A 20,014-nucleotide genomic window follows, 5' to 3' on the forward strand; every position below is an offset into this window, starting at 1 on the left:
ATTGTAAATAACTGCACCTTGTGGAAGCCATTTCTTTCACTGTCAAAACATCAAATGTGCTGTGGGCCAGGCAGCATGTAAAAACTGGTGTCACATGACATTGTGGCAATTGACATGAGAAAGTATTACTGTGGGCAGAGATTTCTCTGTATTTACTGCTTCAAAAACAATGTTTTTTATTTCCTATCTATTTGTAACCGATATATGACTTTTGTCTTTGACCTATTGTTAACTTTCTAGAGACCATTGCAACTTGCATTTTCTTTCTTCAATTGTTACTAAACTTTTGTAACTAGATTTATTGTTAAATGTTGGATATCTTGTAACCTACATTTTTATTGTTACTAAATTTTTCATAACGTGGAGCTTTTCTCCCTGGGCCTCCGCTGAAAATGGATATGTATCCAGTCTGACTTTCCCAGTTAACACATGTAAAATAAAAATAAAATAAATAAAGTGTACCAGTGAAATAGAAATGGTTTAAATTTCAAGGTCGCAGTGTAAACTTAACTGATGTTTTATGTATAAATGCAGTATTTGTAAGCTCTTCATTTAAGAATAACATTTTACAGTGTTTGATCTTAGTAAGTTAAAGAATGATGTTCAACAAACATACATTGCCTTACTGGCATATGGATAGCAGTGCTCTGCTACTGTCTCGCTGGCAGTCTGCCAAAGCTCAGAGCCTCTCCCATTGCTTGTCTGTGGGTGGGATGGACTAATCACATAGCAGTAGAAGGACTGCCTTTCAGACCCACACACAGGACCTTTTCAGTTTTCTAGTTCAGTAGTAACATAAGGATCTGATGGAAGGCTGCTCCTTTTTCTGAATCTACAACGGCTGATCTTGTATAATCTTCCTCTGCCTTTTTCTGTCTTACTTGAACAGTGTATTTTTCTGGTTTGCTTGTTTTATATGATTGGCAAATTGTATGTACTTCGGGGTTTTACTTTTTTCTGTAGTATAAGTGAAGATTTTTTTTTTTCGTTTGAATGTTTTGACAGGAAAACTTGCTGTTGTTGTATTTTTTTCTTTTGGGTTATGATCATTTGAGTTGACGGAGTAGGTTTACAGCATTTTAAATTTTTTTTGTTTAAATTGGGATTTTGGCACCATTTTGTATGTTAAACGTTTCCGACAAGAATTGTTCCATAAATATATACATTATTTCTTGTCTGGGGCATTTTTATGCTGTTTCTAATCATTCGGGACTGAAATTAGGCTTTGTTAAAGTTTGGGGACTTTTGTAACATGTATTTTGTGCTTTGAACTGTGTTACTGAATCTACCACCTTTTATTCAGTGCAGTATTCAGAATAGTATCGCTGCAGAAATAGACTTCAGATTGTTGTTTAGAGGGGGAATAGTAGAGTTTGCCCATCTTTTACTGGACTGACCATGCAGCCAGTATTTGGTATTGATCTTGGTAAATTTTTGTTCCCTGCCTTAATGCACACAGATATGGTACCGCCATCTATCCTTGTGCACCCAAAATACAGAGAAATAAATCAAGATATATGCCTCAGCCAATAGCTTGTGACTCCACATTAGCCTTGGGCAGACTAATAGACCATTTGTCTTCTTTTGCCTCCAGGTATCCTGGTATAGTGTTAGTACCATAGCGAAGTGTGACGCAAAGGTCTTGACACATCCTCCTGGGTTTCCATCATTGCCTGGTTCAGGTACAGGAGACCAAACTTTCTTTTAGGTGTAGGGGAAGTCAGTGGTGCAGAATCTGTTGACAGTGTTGGTATGCCCCCCCCCCCCCCACCGAGATTCTTCCACTAATGTAGTGCATGCAAAAGAGTGACCAGAAGACTCACCACGTTGCAACGAATAGTCTTACTTTGTTTCCACTTTAGCTCCTGGCTATGGCTAGAGCCATTGTTCAGGCAGTTGATTACAGGGTGCAGACTCAGGTTATGAATAATGCCTGTGCTCCCACCCCCATTCAAACACCCAAGGATCCTAATTTTGGAGGGGATCTGGAATCTGTAATTTCAGAAGTGTTATAGTTTACACTGAGAGAACAGGTTCAGAAACCCAAACAGGTGTTTTCTTTTTCCCAAATGCTGGCTAGATTTAGGAATGGATTCAGTTGGGAACAATCAAAGGGCCCCTCCTGAGATTAGCAGGGGTTATGGTGTTTTGGATGATGAGACCTCAGATGTGGCAACCTTCCCTGCATTGCTCCTAGCATTGGAGGATGATTTTAAGAAAGCTTGCAGTTATTTGTAAATGCATCTCTGCCTAAAATCATATTTAGGAAATTCAGGGTGTGCTTGACAATACCTGGCCTCTAAGCCCTTTTGTCTGCGGACCCTGCTTCTTTGTCTCCATTGACCTGTTCCAATAAAAAGATTGTCTTCATCAAACCCAATCCCTTCAGATAAACTAGGTAAGTGATTAGAATTTCAGGCACAGTCCAGCACAGTAGCTTTTAAAGTGTTTCACTACCAGTATTTTATGTGGAAGTTTGTGTTGAGGTGTGTGTAGTTTAAATGAGTTTGCTGCATCATTATCTGCTGAGCAAAAAGTCTGTGTCAAAGATATTTTTGCAGTGTTTCTGAAGTGCCTAAACATGCTTTAAAAAGTGCCTTAGAAGGTCTGATAACTGTTTCTAGAAATGCAGCAATGTCAGTGGTGGTAATGAGGTATGCTTAGTTGCACAGCCAAAACTTTTCTGATGAATTAAAAATGAGATTAAGAATACTCTACTTTTTTCTGATTATGTATTTGATATAGCAACTAATCAGATCCTTAAACACTTAGATGACCAAGGTAATTATGCAAGTGGTGTTGAAAAAGTTCCATATTCCCAAGTTTCCCTCCAATAATCGGAATATTTTTGGCAGCCCAACTAAAAACAAGGCAGCAAAGGAAATGGCAGTAGGACAACTCTGCCAAACTTAACAAGACTGGTTCCTTTCCCTAAAAGGATAACCTTCCTAACCTATGACAATGCCGTGGTACAACACCCATCTTTTTAAAGTCCCCCTCTGAGTGCCCTGATTCAAATGTTAGCACTTAACAAGGTGATCTGGCATTGATTACTTTCTGACAATGGGTGCTTAACATTGTTGACTGAGGTTACAGGTGGCAGTGGAAGCAACATCTACCTTTGTTTGAGGGAGTTCCCCCTCACCCTCCAGACCAGACCTTACTTGCTCCTATAGTGTGGAAAATGCTGGGCTCAGGGGGTCATGGAACTGGTCCCTCCTTCAGAAAAAAATGAAAGGGTTGTACTCCAGAATATTTCTGGTTTCCAAAAAAAAGAGCAGTTGTAGAAACTGGTGTTGGACCTATCCTTTCTAAATGCCTTTGTCAGTGCCCCCAAGTTCAAGATGTTCACACTGCAGACAGTGCTTTCTCTTTTGACAGACCACTGCATCATGGTGACCCTAGATTTGAAGGATGCTTATCACCATATCCCAGTTGTTCTTCACCTTGGGAATAATCTGAGATTTGTTGTCTGGTTTGCACCATCAGCTATCTGCATTGCCTTTTGGGCTACTCACTACATCTCCGGTATTTACCAAATGCTTTGCTCCTGTAGTGGCCCACTGTCAGACACTTGCATTCACATTTCCTTAGTTGGATGAATTGCTAAGCTGTGCTGACTCTGTATGCAGGTGGTTAGCATCACTAGAATAGGTTTTAACATTACTCTCCCAGTTAGGGTTCAAGTTGGATATTCAAAACTCTTGCCAGACACCCTTGCAATGACTTGTCTTCGAGGTGCTTAATTGACACCAACACAAAAGAATGGCCTTCCTTCCCAAAGACCAGATCCTGTTTTACCAGATGGTGTTTCAGGAATTCTTCAGGAGGGACATTGGCTCGGCAAGAGAATTCCTAAAAATTCTAGGACTGATAGCATTCGTGATTCTCATGATACCACTGGCCCATCTTCACATGAGGAAAATTAAGTGATATGGCCAGAATCGTTTGACCCAGTACCTACATTTCATAAAATCCCAGTTATCGGTTTTGTGGTTCATCAGACAAGAGTTACAGTGATAGAGAGCACAGTTTAGTATCAATCCAGGACTTTGTTTCTTCCTACCTTTTCTGACTCATCTGACTTTGCCTGGGGAGCAGTGTTAGTGGGAGTGCATGTGCAGGCCACTTGGGAGCACAGGGACATATGGGAGCACATCAGTATCAAGGAAATGTTGGCGATGATTAATGCCTTGAATGCCCTTCACCACTTGTGGTCTGTTCTAGTGGTTATGGACAAAACCACAGTGATGTGGTAACTTAACTGACAAGGGGGTATGAGGTTGTACCTTCTATGTCTACTGGCTTTACATCATTCTCTGACTCTTCAGACCTCATGCATCCTGTCAGGGCAAAATGTTGTGGTAAACAGACTACGTAGATCTTGGGCAGACCCACAAGATTGACAGCTGAAGGCAGTGGTATTCACACGATGCAGTCCAGATGTGGGGAATCATTCAAATAAATGTTCACCTCCTTTCATAAGACGGCTGGAGAAATTCTGCAGCCATTCTTGGAGGACAGATGCATTCTCACGACCTTTGACAGGAATGTTCCTGTATGCATTTCCATCCTTTTTCACTGTTTCACAAGGTTCAGAAAGAAATCCCATACATCATTGTGGTGACCCCCCATTGGTCCAGGCAGTCTTGGTTCTCCTTTCTAATGGTATTGGCCAGGGGTAATTACCACAGACTTTCTTACACTATGGATTTACTCACTCAGTCTCAAGAATGACCGGTACACCCCTATTTGGAGCAACTACAACTGTTAACCTGGATTATTCAATTTTGATTACAAGGAAGATGTGCAGCAAGAGTTAAAGGAGGCCAGAATACCTGCTTCTGGAAAAATCTTGTAAACAGAGTTTTGATAACCATTCATGAAAGGAATATTTCAATCGAGACCCCTCACAAGCAAATTCTTCCTTTGTGGGATCTCAAGTATGTCATGGAAAAACGTTTACCCTACCATCTTTTAAACCAGTTGCTGAAACTGATCTGAAGTTCTTAATGTGGAAATCTGTTTTGCTAATTGTTTTGAAATCTACAAGCTCTCATGGTGAGACAACCTTATCAGATTTTCCTCAGGGATAGGGATGTGTTATGCACTAAACCCTCTTACTTGCTAAAAGTGCTCTCAGAATACACTATGCCAGTCTATTGATCTCCCTGTGTTCTTTCCTGAACCTAAAATGAGGGAGAGCGGATACTTCATAACCTGGATGTACATCACCAGGTCAGGCGCTACCTTGACAGAGTGGTACTATTCAGGAAGGCTGTGAAAGGCTTTTTATTTCCTACAGAGTGACAAAGAAGGGTCAACTGTTGCTCATTGGCTGTCTCTGGTATTTATGTTTTTTTACATTTTCCATAGCGAGGTAAATCCAGGTAAAGTAAGGGTGCATTCCACCAGGGCCTTTTCCTCTTCAGTGGTGTATTGTAAAGAATTGGACTGTAGAAATATTCTTGAGGCAGCAACTTGGTCCTCTAGCCATACCTTTACAGAGCATTTACAAGATGGATGCTTTTTCTAACGCCAGTGCAGACTTCATTAAGACCATTCTCCAGGTGCTCCTGGACCGTTAACTTTCATCCTGTCAGGTTGAGTAAGCTTTGGGAATTAACCCATCTGCTAGTAAGGTAGTGTTTTTGTTGAACATAGTACATTTACATAATTAGCTGTAACACTGGATATTCCTAGAACATGCTGTCTTACTGGCAGTATCTACCTACCCCCTCCCCTTTTTAATGTACATAGTTTGGTGTTGAAGTTGTTGAGTTATGCTCAGCTGCCTTTATTCTTGTGTGTGGTTTTTGGTTTGGAACATTAGGTGCTCCCAAAGCCTGTGATTTCTTCTTCTGTTCTCTTCCTGCTGGATCCTCAAAAACTGAATGGATCCTGCTTGTCAGTCTGAAAGGCAGTCTGTGTACTGCCATGTGATTGGTCCATCAAACCACAGACAGGCAATTGTAGGGGCTCTAAGTTTTGGTAGTCTGTCAGTGGGAGGGTAGCAGAGCACTACAATCCAAAAACCAGTAAGGCGGTCTGTTATATGATCACCTACAGTTATAGTTAAGTAAGATTTGTGCAGCTGTACTTTTGACATTATATTAGGTGCAGCTGTTTATTATTGTCCATTTTTAACTGTGTTTTTAGTTAAAATAAAAATATGCAGGAGACTGTTAAGGATATTTTTGTCCTGATTCTGATATGGCTCTTGCACAATATTCTTTTAAATTGCTGCCCTTCCTGGAGCAGTTACTTATGCATTGTTCTGCTATAGACTTTGTCATGTACATTTATTCGTTGTCCTCCTCCTTTGCAGCTGCAGTAACAGTGTTGCAGTCGACCTGCCTTATTATAACCTTGCATATTTTTGCTCCTGTTATAAGTTATGCACTGAGAGAAAGAAGCCCGTTGTACCTCTGTCTGTTCCATTTGCCATTGCATCAACTTAATATTTTACGCCTTGAGACAGTTTCTGAATACCAGGAAATATGGAGCTGTCAGATGATCGAGTTTCCAGAAACTTGAAATTCATGCAAACGAGACCATATGACCGAGTTTCTGAAAACTCGAACATCGAAATCAACAACAACAAAAAAAGTCTACATTTTTATGTTTATGCAGGGGCACAAGCCCCCCATGCACCCCCCCACACCCCCTGCAAATTATATATACCAACTCCAAGATCGCAGTACAATGAAGAAAACGGTAAATTTCCCAATCCTTGCTGTACCACGATGTTCATCGTGTTACACTGCTGCAGTCATCACACTTGGGTTATCCTGCTGTCAGGCGGTCCCGCAGCTGGCCAGAGTTCCAAAGTCTTGGTCCGGCATTGGTTGCTGTCACTTCTTCCCTGACGTCAGTGCGCCAGGGGTATATACGAGGCATCCAACGCCATTTTCTTCAGTCTTTCTTGCCGCGCGGTGCCCGAAGCAGAAACAGTTCGCAAGTGCCGGTCGTCCGACTCCTGAGATTTTCAAATCGAATTTCAGACCGAAGTCTTCAGTAAAGCTAAATACCCCGTTGGGGTCCGATGTCAGAAAAAGTTAACAGTTGCATTTCTTGTGGGAAGCAAATACCTCATAAGGACTTTCATTCTTATTGTATTCCTTGCCTAGGCCCAGACCCCAACGTCACAGGTTGTCGGTTTTGTGCTAGGTTTAATAAACAAACTATTAAAAGTCGGTTTGATTTTGCCCGACATTATTTTGGTAGGAAATTTAATTATACCATGCCGTCGGAACAACCGACGACCAGAATGCATAAAAAACGCAAAGATAAGGACAGGCAGCCGAGACCCAAACCAGACTCCGAGGCCTCTGCTGGGCCAGTCGCCGGTTCTCCAGTTTTCAGTGAGGTGCTTACGCAGCCCCTGATGACCGCTGATTTAGAACCCCAGGTGGCATCCGATTCCTAAGCGGAGATTACTAGGCCTCCACAGCCTTTAACTTTAGGCCCTTCCGACTCCATGGCTGAAGGAGATTCCGGTGCAGTTAAAACGCCTTCAGTTGCAGAAGGTGTCTTCAGACAGACTACACTCGCTATTAAATCCTATGCAAAGCTGAAAACTCCTTTAAAAGCAAAAAAGACTGTACAGCAGTCTCCAGTACAAGGCCCCATGCCTAAGAAACAGATGCTTAAGATGGCTGAAGATTTAATTACCCTAATCAGGGGTTCCCATCCCCCTCCTGATAAAAGGCCAAGACAGGAGGAGGATTACGCTTCCTCTGACCAGGTTTCAATTTCCTCAGATTCTTCTGAGGAACAGGAATATTCTTTTCCCTCTTATGAAGACTCTGATGCTGAAGAGTCTATTCCTTCAGCATCTCCCCCAGAAGACTACTCTTTTGGGGAAACTTTACATACCATGAGGGAACATTTCCACTGGGAGGGCCAGGATTACTCTGATTCTAAGAAAAGGCTCCGAGAGTTCCTTTTACTACCCCAGCACAGACCACTTGCTATTCCACCCGTGTTAGACATCGTAGATAATGTTTATTCAGAATCTAACCTTAACCCAGACTCACTACCTCCTGCACCAGCCAAACCAGACAGGTACTACAGAGTCCCTGACTCACACAAATTCCAATATAAAAGCCCTGTTGCTGACCCAGAAACCATTTCCCAGGGTCCCAAAGGGGTTAAGGCCTCTATTGCTAAAAATCCTGTACCCTCTGAAAGGGATTCTAGAGCACTAGACAGATGGGGAAAGAAAGTATATACCTCAGCTACTCTAGTTATGAGAGCCTTAAATTGCCAGTTTCACATGCTGAAATATCAGCAGTATTTGATGTCTCAATTAAAACAAAAAATGATCACACATACAGAGCAGCCAGATTACAAGGAAATGCAAGATTTGTTGCATGCAGCTGAACAAGTGGGAAAACATACTTTGCAATGTGGATTTGATTCATTGGAAGCTTCTTGTAGAGCAGCAGTGACAGGGTCGGTCATACGTAGGCATGCTTGGTTAAAAGAACAAACTTTACCTGATCATGTTAAAGCAAAGTTATTTGATGCACCTTTACAGCAGGATGTTTTATTTGGTGTAAAAGCAGAAGAGGTTTTAAAGAAAATGGAGGATAAGGCAAAATCTATGCAGATGGTCAAGGATTTTTTTACAGGTTCAACCCCCTCGTTTCAGCAGAAATTGGCCAACCAAAAACTGGTCCTTTCCAGCTTCTGACAGACCACAGAGGGGCAAATACAGATGCCCAAGGGGCAGAGGTCAGTCACAAGGCTCTTACAAGCCTCGACAATGGGGTGCCACAACCCAAAAAGGAGGAGAAGACAGGTCTCAAGCTATCAGAAGACAAACATAATGACTTACCCCTCAGACTGCCAAGCAAATCCCTCTTGGGAGGAAAATTAGCACTTTTTGCCGACAACTGGCACATCATCACAAAAGACAAATGGGTCCTAAATATTGTTTCTCAAGGATAACAGATTCCACTTTCACACTTTACCAAGGATAAAAGGAATGCCAAACTTGCCACCAAATCAATGGGCAGAGGCTCAAAAACAAATTACAGCTCTCATGGATATGAGAGCCATTCAACAGGTACCTACACAGGAGCAAGGACAAGGATTTTACTCAAGACTCTTTCTAGTTCCCCGAAAGGACAAAGCCTGGACACCCATTCTGGACCTCTCAATTCTAAATACATATCTGCAAGTACCCAAATTCAAGATGCTAACACTACAGCAACTTCTTCCCATGCTGGGCAAGAAGGATTGGCTAGTAACGTTGGATCTCAAGGAGGCATACCTGCATGTCCCTATCAGACTACATTGCAGAAGATACCTCCGATTTATAGCAGGTTCAACCAATTACCAATTCTCTGCACTGCCCTTTGGCTTATCTACTGCGCCCAGGGTCTTCACAAAATGCCTGGCACCAGTAATTGCATACTGAAGACAAAGCGGAATTCAAATATATCCATACCTGGACGACTGCCTTATTCAAGCAGAAAGCAAGGACATTCTTTTAAAGCATCTGGCGTTTGTCAAAAACCTATTAAGTTGCCTAGGGTACACAGTAAACGAAAAGAAGTCAAAACTAGTGCCCTCACAAAACATAATATTCCTGGGTGCCAGCTTAAATACAATGGCCCAGATGGCTTATCTCACGCCCGACAAGCAAGGACAACTGACTCAATACTTCAAAATGATGGCAACAAAGACCCAACTCCCTGCAAGAAAAATTCTGCAGGCCTTGGGATTCATGGCATCTTGCATACTACTAATACCATATGCAAAACTGCATATGAGGAAATTACAATGGTACCTGAAGAGCGTATGGACTCAACACAGCCACAGCTTGGAAACAATAATACCACTCATTCCCTGCCTTCAACAGGATTTTCTATGGTGGGCTCAGGCATGTCACCTCAACAAGGGTCAGCCTTTTACCTTACCCACAGCCAGGCAAACTATAACAACAGATGCATTGGATTATGCCTGAGGAGCACACATGGCAGGACAGTGTATTCAAGGCAAATGGTCTGCAGATCAAAGGCATCTACATATTAATCAAAAAGAGATGCTAGCTGTACAAAATGCCCTAACAGCTTTCAAGGACCTCCTACATCCAGGACAACTCGTAATAAAGACGGACAACACCACAGTGATGTGGTACATAAGCAAGGGTGCACACATTCCTACCCCCTATGCAGGCAAGCAATGACCTTGTGGAACACAGCACTGACCTACCAAGTTCACCTACAAGCACAATTCCTGCCAGGAAAGAAAAACACATTGGCAGACTATCTAAGCAGAAACATTATAGATCCTCACAAGTGGAAACTAGATCCACAAGTATTCGCAATGATAACTCAAAAATGGGGGCGCCCAGATATAGATTTGTTTGCCAACCCCCATAACTACCAACTTTGGACATTTTGCACAAGGACATACCACACACTAGCTTGGAAAGTGGATGCCCTCTCATTCAGTTGGAAAATATTAACAGTGTATGCCTTTCCTCCACTGCCTCTTCTGGCAAAGGTGCTGCTGAAAGCCAGATTAGAGAGGCCACAAATGATACTCGTTGCTCCAGACTGGCCACGCCAACACTGGTATCCAATACTAATGAACATGGCTCAAGGCCCACCATGGATTTTGCCTCAAATTCCTCACCTGCTCACTCAGCAAAACAATCAGATTCTACACAGCCAGCTCAAGACTTTAAATCTGGCTGCATGGCAAATTACCTAAGCAACCAGTCAACACTTCTCTCTAAAGCTGTTATGGATGTCATTCTGGAGGCCAGGAGGCCCAGCACCATGAAAACCTACAAATGGAAAAGATTTTGCGCCTGGAACCAGGCTAAAAGCCAAAATCCCCTTGTCCCAAATATTCCTCAGATTCTACAATATTTAACTGAGATGTTGCACAAAGGACTTTTTCTTTTTCATCTATTAAGATCCACGCCTCAGCTATTTCAGCTCAGTACAACAAGGATCCTCCTATATTTTCACATCCATTACTAAGACAGTACCTCAGAGGGGCTAAGAACATAAGACCACCCCGGAGAGCACCAACACCAACTTGGGATCTCAAATTTGTTCTGGAAAAGCTTCCACTACCGCCCTTTGAACCAGCTTTTACAGCTGATTTACAGTTTCTATCATGGAAAACTGCCTTGCTGCTAGCAATAACTTCAGCACGAAGAGTCTGAGCTACAGGTCCTAATGGCAGTGGAGCCTTTCATCATTTTTCATCAAGACAGAGTCGCTTTACGAACTAACCCTTCCTTTATGCCAAAGGTGGTATCCAGTGTGGCCCTAAACCAAACCATTCATTTGCCCACCTTTTATCCAAACCCCCAGAACAAAGGGGAAAGGCTCCTACACTCTTTGGACATTCACAGACAATTACGTTACTACTTTGATAAAACTAAGGCTTTCAGAAAATCTGACCAGCTCTTTGTATCCTATGCTGCAGGATCACAAGGAAAAGCTATCTCAAAACAGACAATTTCAAAATGGATAGGACATTGTATCCATTTCTGCTACACACACCATGGGAAATCTGTACCTGGTAACATTAGGTCCCATGCCATCAGGGCTACAGCAACATCAACAGCCTTTCTCAGAGGGGTGTCAACCAAGGATATTTTGGAGGCTGCAACTTGGAGTTCAGTGCACACCTTCACCAAGCACCATCACTTACCTCTGTACTCTCAGTTCTGCAGGGCATACTAGCTTCTCTAAACCCTGTTTAGTTCCACTGCCCATCCTTAGCTTTGGGATTCAACCCAAGTGTGATGATTGCAGCAGTGTAACACGATGAACATAGTACAGTTTTGTACCAATCATAAATGTAGATGTTCGAGTGTTCACACTGCTGCAGTCCAGGTTACCCTCCCTCCATCCTCTCTGACCTAGCTGAACTTTTCTATACCTTTCTATCCTTTACAACCTTTGTGGTGTATTTGCTTGTCACTGAAGGTATTCCTTTTATTTCCTTTATATGTTTTATTAGCAATATGTATTGCCTACCTACTTGGGGGCACCTGACATCTGGGGCAAGAAAAACTGAAGAAAATGGCGTTGGATGCCTCTTATATACCCCTGGCGCACTGACATCAGGGAAGAAGCGACAGCAACTGACGCCGGACCAAGACTTTGGAACTCTGGCCGACTACGGGACCGCCTGACGGCAGGATAACCCAAGTAATGATGACTGCAGCAGTGTGAACACTCAAACATCTACATTTATGGTAGGTACAAAACTGTACTATCTCCATTCAAAAGCTAAGGGTTTTCAAAAACTTCATCATATGGACTCGACTGTATGAATTCAGAATATGAATTTAGAGTTTCTGAAAACATGATCAACTGATGGGGTTCCATATATACATTATATAATGTGTGCTATATATACGTGTGTGTATCTGTGTGTGTGTGTATGTATGTATGTATGTATATATATATATATATATATATATATATATATATATATATATATACACGTGTGTTTATGTACAGTGGATATAAAAAGTGTACACACCCCTGTTATAATGCCAGGTTTTTGTGATATAAAAAAATGAGACCACAATACAGCATTTCAAAACTTCCTACCTTTAATGTGACCTGTAACTTGTACAATTCAATTAAAAAACAAATCTGTTAGGGGAAAAAAATATAAAAACTAAAAAATGTACAATAGGCTGGTTGCATAAGTGAGTGCGCCCTTAAACTAATACTTTGTTGAAGCACCTTTTGATTTAATTACAGCATTCAGTCTTCTTGCACCCCCTACATCCCCTGCTACTTAAATATACCGACTCAGAGATCACAGTACAGTGAGGAAAACTAAGTCTTTTGTTCCACGCTGTACAATCTCAATTCAAAGTGTTCCAAGTTTCAAAACTTTGATCGTATGGTCTTGGCCATATGAGTTTCGAAGTTTTGATCAAACAAGGTAGCCCTATATATATGTATATATGTATATATATATATATATATATATATATATATTTTATATATATATATATATATATATATATATATTTTATATATATATATATATATATATATATATATATATATATATATATATATATATATTTTTTATATTTTTGATATATATATATATATATATATATATATATACATATATATATATATATATATAGATATATATATATATATATATATATATATATATCTATATCTATATATATATTTGTGTGTGTGTATAAATATCTATAGATGTCTATACACACACAAACATGCACACACACATAAATACATATAAATACTAGGCTAGCTGTCCTTTGTGGGCCATTTCAAGCCTTGCCAGTTTCCCCAACCTTGACAATAAAATCCTACATTATGAGTTTGTGTGGTAAACGCCTTGACCATTAAGCCATCCCCCAACCCAGCTCATGGCGCTCCCAGTACTGTGATAGTGTCTTCCATGTCCATAAATGTGAAGACCAGGAACCAGATGGAAAACATACCAAACAAGCCTGTATACAAACTCCTTTTATTGCAGTAAAAACATACCAAGATTAAGCAGTGTGCTTTATTCTGATGAAGTCTTCTATGTGAAAGATGAAAGTGCTTAATCTTGGTGTGTTTTTACTGCAATAAATGGAGTTCGTATACAGGCTTGTTTTGGTGCATTTTTCATTTGGTTCCTGGTCTTCTGTTGTTCACACTGCACCAGATATTTGGATCATGTCCATAAATGTCGTAGACCCTGTAGGAAAACAGGCCTGATGTATGCTGGATAAAGCACTTTAAAGTTCAACTTTTTTGAGCAGCACCATTGTACGACTGGGATTAATCTGACCTTTTTTTATGTTTCAACACTTTAGTACTGCTTGATAAAAATTGTGTTTTCTCCTTGGTCTCCAACTTTGTGACAGCAGGCGTTCCTTTAAAGCACAAGTGGAAATGAACTATTATCTGATGATGGATACATATGTCTAAATGCACTGGTGTGTAATTGATTCAATGACATAAGCAAATACCATTCTTGAAGTAGAGGTTGATTTTTTTAATTAATGATGAATTTTAACAGCTTTACCTGGAAAATAAGTGCAGTGTGCCATATTTGCCATTCAACTAGTAATTTTAAATTTTTTTTTTTTTTTTTTTTTTTTTTTTTTTTATTATACAAAACCTGTTGTCTCTACCCTTCTCTTTCTCTGGAATGCGTACTCTGCAAATTCTTTCTTCTTTCCTGGTCCTCCAAGTCTGTAATATGGGATTCCAACTGTTCCAGTTTTACTTGAGAATCCAAAATGTGTAAATATGCTTGCTCTTTCAGCATATCATTAATGTCATCAGAGTTCAGTGTGAAAGCTTTTTTCTATGTCCTCAAATTTTGTCTCACACTGAATCATGCAGTATTTTAGCTTTCTATCAGTCGCTTGTAGTTTCCCTGTTATCCAGGCCAAGGCTGGCTGACTTCTTTTATTGCAGTGGATGCATCACAGCCCTTCTCTGCCATTACTGATAAGTGCTGAATTGTCTACACTTCTTCAGTGATGTTACCTAGGTAATACTTTTGTTTCCCCTCCTGCTTTACACTTACCTTTAGGAAGAGTACCTGTATCAGCTGTCTTTGGTTGTGTTTTCAGGTGGTTTGCTTTTTTTGTTTGTTGCCAAAATGCGTTGGTGTGTAATTGATTCAATGACATAAGTGAATACCATTCTTGAAGTACAGGTTGACTAATTTTTACTTGCTCATAATAGTTCTACAGTGTATATGTTGAAGCATGAAGTATGTGAAATACGTGATTTGTCTGTGCCAGTCATTGTGAAATAAATGTGAGTAGTTGAGTGTAGTACATTTTCACTTTTGCCAGAGATGCTAGTGGTACTAGTCTGACTGCTAACCTTCAGTATAATTTGTTAGTATGGGTAACATTATTTATGCCCGTTGTCTTCTGGACTACTGCTAGGGAGAACATTGGCAACTTCACATACCATTATAACTGTAGAAAGTATATGCAGTGTACCTTATTTGATATACTCTTGTGTTACTAGCACAGATAACGTTTTTTGGAAAATGTCTCATAGAGCTGTTTTTTTTATTGTACCTTTGTCATGTACCTGCTTGAACAGCAGCAATTCATTGCTTTACTTCCTTTGTTGTGTGGGTTTTTTGCAGGCTTTTTTTTTTTTACTGTGTTTAATGCTTTTCTATTTGTACTGTATTTCATAAACACAGGCTTAGCTGTGAATGCTGTAGTTTTAAAAATCACACACCTTACAGCAATGTAATATATGTAACACATTGTAAAATTCACTTCTTTGCAGTGGTTTTTGGCCAACTTTTCATATCAAGAAGCACTTTCTATGGCACAAGTAGCAATTGTGAACATGTTGTCTTCAACCTCTGGTAAGTGTTACTTGTTTCTTTTTTCACATTAAATTTTACTTAGCAGGTTTACTGGAGAAAGCACTTTTCAGGCCATATTAAAAATGTATGTAGGTATGGTGGTTTACATTAAAGAGCAGTATATATATATATATATATATATATATATATATATATATATATGTGATGCCCCACCACTGGCCCAGTAATCAAGGAGCCTCAATCATCTCCACTGGCAACACTGGCGGACGTACAAACTGGGAGGATGACAGGTATGCAAACAATATTTCCAGATACAGCTCTCTGCATCAAGTACAGATTCCCTTAAGAGCACACAAGAGGCCACAGTCCGTCTGGGGCTCTGCAGATCCCCAATAAGACTGTCTACTGGCACAGCTATAGACTTGAGATCTCAGCCGAGTGACCAAGCCAAGGCCTCTAGCACCCTCTTTGTCCAACCAGTGCTTCATGTCTTTTCCCAAGTAGCTGACACATGCACTCTTTCAGGTTTGATTTATACACACAAACACCCACCTCGGAAAGACTGGCACAGGTTTACTAGCTATGCCCCCTTCTGCACAGACTATAAGGTAGTTATTACTGCCAACAGTCACTCCTTATCAGCTACTTTAAGGCCCATAACAAAGGGTATCCAATCTTGCTGTGTAATATTACTATCAGTACAAGTGGTAGTTTGACCAAGAGCAAGGCTATTGGGAGTGGCCCACAGTATCACCAAATAAATATGCAAGTACTCTCAGAACTTAAATATGTCTCACAAACATCAGCCACAGTGATAGATTTAAATATATTTAATAATAAAAGAACAAGAAAATACTAAATAATCGCATTTACGTCAAGAGTTCAAAATCACAGGAAATATTTAAAACAACATTTCAGGACAGTCTCAAATAAATAAAGGAAACATCTAAGCTATACTTCACTATATGCCTGTCTGTATCTAAGAGAAATTACTGTACCCTAGTTAACTTGCTTACAGAGCCAGGCAAGACAGATGTGGTGAGTGGGTCTTCCAGCTGATGCTATCAGGTCTAAGACAAAATACAGAATACTCTGTCTCTCTGAGACTTCTCAAATTAATATCTCCACTATTACTGCTGGGTTAGCTTGTTAGGATGACATCACTTCTTATCATCTGACTTTAGTTCCCAAACTAAACCCCTATTGCTAGAAACTGCCAGCCTTTAGGGTCTACCTCTTAAAAATATATAGCCCTCGGATCTTTGCAGCTGCTTAAAGGCATAAAACAATAAAACAGTTTCAAGACAATGCAGAAGACTCCGTAGTTTTAGACATCTTGTCTCCTTACTGCATTTAAACCATCTTTTATGGCGCAGTTATAAAAATGTAATTTCAATTATTTTTCTGAAGTTTTGCAAGTTAACCTTCTGTGTTCCAGTTTCCACTCTTAAAATATATACATTTATACAGTTGCAGTAGTGTATATACATTTTGTTCTTTTCCAGTAGGTTACACTGTGGATACATCTTTAAGCTCAGTACTTTACAAACCTTTTCAACACACTGTACCAGCAGTTTGATATGCAGACAACTTGCAGTTCTAATACATTCGTAACACAAACATATGAATTATGTTGACATTCACGAATGACATATGATTATTTACAACATTCTAGCTAGCTGTGCTTGACAGTACCTCCTTTTGTCACGTGTGTGTGTGTGTGTGTGTGTGTGTGTGTGTGTGTGTGCGTGTGTGTGCGTGTGTGTGCGTGTGTGTGCGTGTGTGTGCGTGTGTGTGCGTGTTAGTGTTAAAAATAACTTCAGCACACACGGCCCCTGATAATCATTTTTTTGACCATTTTTAAAGAGACGAGGGATACCAGAAGATCACTATATTTAGTTTGGGAAAACATTGGCTTATAAAGTCCTTATACCAAGCACTTCAGCTTAACACAAAAAAAAAAAAAAAGCTGGGGATCATTCATTTTTTCTGAGACTGTAAGGTGATTGTCATTTACTTTTGAGAAGCCACAAGGATAGTCAACTTAATATGGACTGTTATAAATTGTGCTGACTTTTATTCAGTAGTCACCACTCTTAGTTTTACAATCTGAAAATTTACAATGGCCATTCTGGCTTGATTTCCACCCTAACTTTAAATGACATGGTCTTTCATACTTCTGCAAGATATTTTTATTAAAGCAACAAAGAATAAAGACTATGGTGTAGGTAAACCGGTCCTCCAAAAAATAAATCGTACAGTAACACAGTCAAAGGAGGCAGCGGAACACAGCAGTAAAATTCAAGAATTTAATCCCAGAACAAAAACAGTAAGCACTTTCGCAGCAACAGCTGCTTCATCAGACTGATGATTTTGACTCTGTTACTGTATAGTTTTATTAAAGTTTTAGGATATGACCCATTAATTCCACTTTTATTTTATGTTGCATAGCATAACAGCTTTTACAACAAATGGATAACCATTTCAGATATGGGCATGCCTCTCAGAACAATTAAAATATGTGCATTGTGCTATAAAATATAAAATGACAGAAGTGTATTACTTTTTCCACAGAAATCATTTTATAAGTATATACTGATGTGATTCAGTTGCACACTGTGTTGATTTGACAAAAATGCAAAATATGCATTATTTGTGAAGTGAAGGACAAAAGCAGCACTTCCAAATGGCTATGTGAATCTACTGGTGGCAGCTAACAATAATGGATCACTTCTCTAACCATTGGAAGTATTGTAGCATTTTTTTTTGAGTACTGTATTGTGACCATCAACTACTAAATATGCATAGCTTTTGTGGTTCCAGCTTTAAAAGTACATATACAACTTTCTTTTGAAACACTAGTAAATGCGTATGAGTTTAAACTGGGATCTTGCATCCAGTGCCAAAAAATTCTGTATGCAGGAGAAATAAATACGGGATTTACTTCTGATATATTTTCAACTCGGTAAAGGAATATTTTAGGCCATTATTATACTCAACATTCTAAGCAATATTTTTTGACAGCACCATAATGAAAACAGTATAAGGCAAGACAGCAGACTGTGGCACTGATTGCTCATGGTATAAAGCTATTATTCTTTGAAAGGCTACATTTCTGTTCACCTTTCAGATTCCATTACAGAACTTTCACTTAGTAACAACAGGGGTGTTCAGCAACCAAACACAACTAAAGCTGTAATTCTAACCTGAGATCTTTCAGCACGCCGTCTTATTTTTATTTTATTTTAATAATTTTGTCACATTAACTTTCATTATTAACAACAGGGTTGGTGTCTTGTCAGTAAAGTTTACTGAATAATACTCTGATTTCACTTTGCTAACAATAATGCAGTAAAAGAGTTCACTCAATTGCTGCTCCAACTGAGCTGATTAAAGGTCTTTGTTTCCAAGTGGAATGCAACATAACTGCCAGCAGTTTAAATGCTTCTTTGTCATATATCAGTTCTGAGCAGAAAAATGGAAGATGATTATGTGACAGTCTGCATGAAGACTAAGGCATAATAAGCAGCTAGCTCTAGTTTAATTCAGATACTTTCTTTTTGGCACATTAAGCATATGATTGTGATACTCTGTGGAGCTGCAGTCAACACAATGAATAAAAGTGTGGTTTACATTATTAACAAAAGAAACTAGCACCCAAGGATATTTTTACATTAAAATGTAATGGAGAAACAATTTTTATTTTGTATAATATCTGTCCATTCCCCCTATTGACCCTGAAAGAGGGTCAACACCTTACTCACAATTGGATTAATTCTTCAGTGAAAACGACGTTTACAGGCTTTACAGCTAGATTAGCAACTTTAGTCAGGAAAACTTTTAAACACAAAGTACAGCAGTTAGAAATGTTATTGCCTGTTTCAAACTCTTGAATAGATGAGTAAAACCATTCCATCTGTTATTCTTTGTACTTTGGTCTGGTGGCCTGTGAAACCTCTAGAACTTTTTTCAAGATGATTTTGAATGGATTCAGATTTATCTGGAATGTATGAGCATGTACTCCCCCCCCCCCCCCCCCTTCACATGCTAGAACATAGTTTAGGGCCATTCTGTTTTGCAGAACCACAGTAGACATGGCTTTCATTTTTTCTGTGCTATCTGATATTGCTCAAAAGGTAGCATTGGCTAAAATCTCAGAGTCTGGACAACTTTCTTAATTCCCAGATAGCTTTGGCCATCCTGTACAGGGGGAAAAATCTCGGCCCCAGCTGTAACATCATCCCCTAAATCAATATGCCACAGTCCTTTTTCATTAGCATACCCTTCATCATGGTTCTATCTATGAGGTGTCCAGTATGCCCACAGGATTGGTATCTATATTTCTGTGCTTTTTAACATCCTAGCCTTTCCTTTGTGCAGTTATGAAGTGTGATTGCTGGAGTTACTAGACCTGTGTGACATGATCCATACCAATCATCTGGCAGCTACATGTAGGCCATGCTACTACAAATATAGTAAGGCTTAATGCTTCTTTCAAGGGTTCATACCAGTTGGGGTAGAGGTAATGCAGGTGGTCAGATACTTAAACTTGCCTGTTAAGTTTTTGTTGGACAACCAAGGCAGATGGGAAACTGCTGCCACACTCCAAGGTACATGTAATCTTTGGTAATATTTAAGTTGCACTTGCTTTTGCCTGAGTATGCATCTTACCCCTCAGTAT

General features: G+C 39.7%; 1 protein-coding gene across 1 annotated transcript in view; it reads left to right on the top strand.

The window, feature by feature from the left end:
* The window catches only part of SLC35F5 (solute carrier family 35 member F5), a 1,937,586-nt gene that overhangs the window by 765,712 nt on the left and 1,151,860 nt on the right, over positions 1 to 20,014 (top strand). The window contains exon 9 of the mRNA XM_044074930.1: positions 15,291 to 15,372. Within this exon, the coding sequence (XP_043930865.1) occupies positions 15,291 to 15,372 (82 nt within the window). The remainder of the gene's footprint in view (positions 1 to 15,290; positions 15,373 to 20,014) is intronic.

The sequence above is a fragment of the Protopterus annectens genome, chromosome 6.part0 (assembly GCF_019279795.1).
Source record: "Protopterus annectens isolate FY-2018-M chromosome 6.part0, PAN1.0, whole genome shotgun sequence".
NCBI classification, from domain to species: Eukaryota; Metazoa; Chordata; order Ceratodontiformes; family Protopteridae; genus Protopterus; species Protopterus annectens.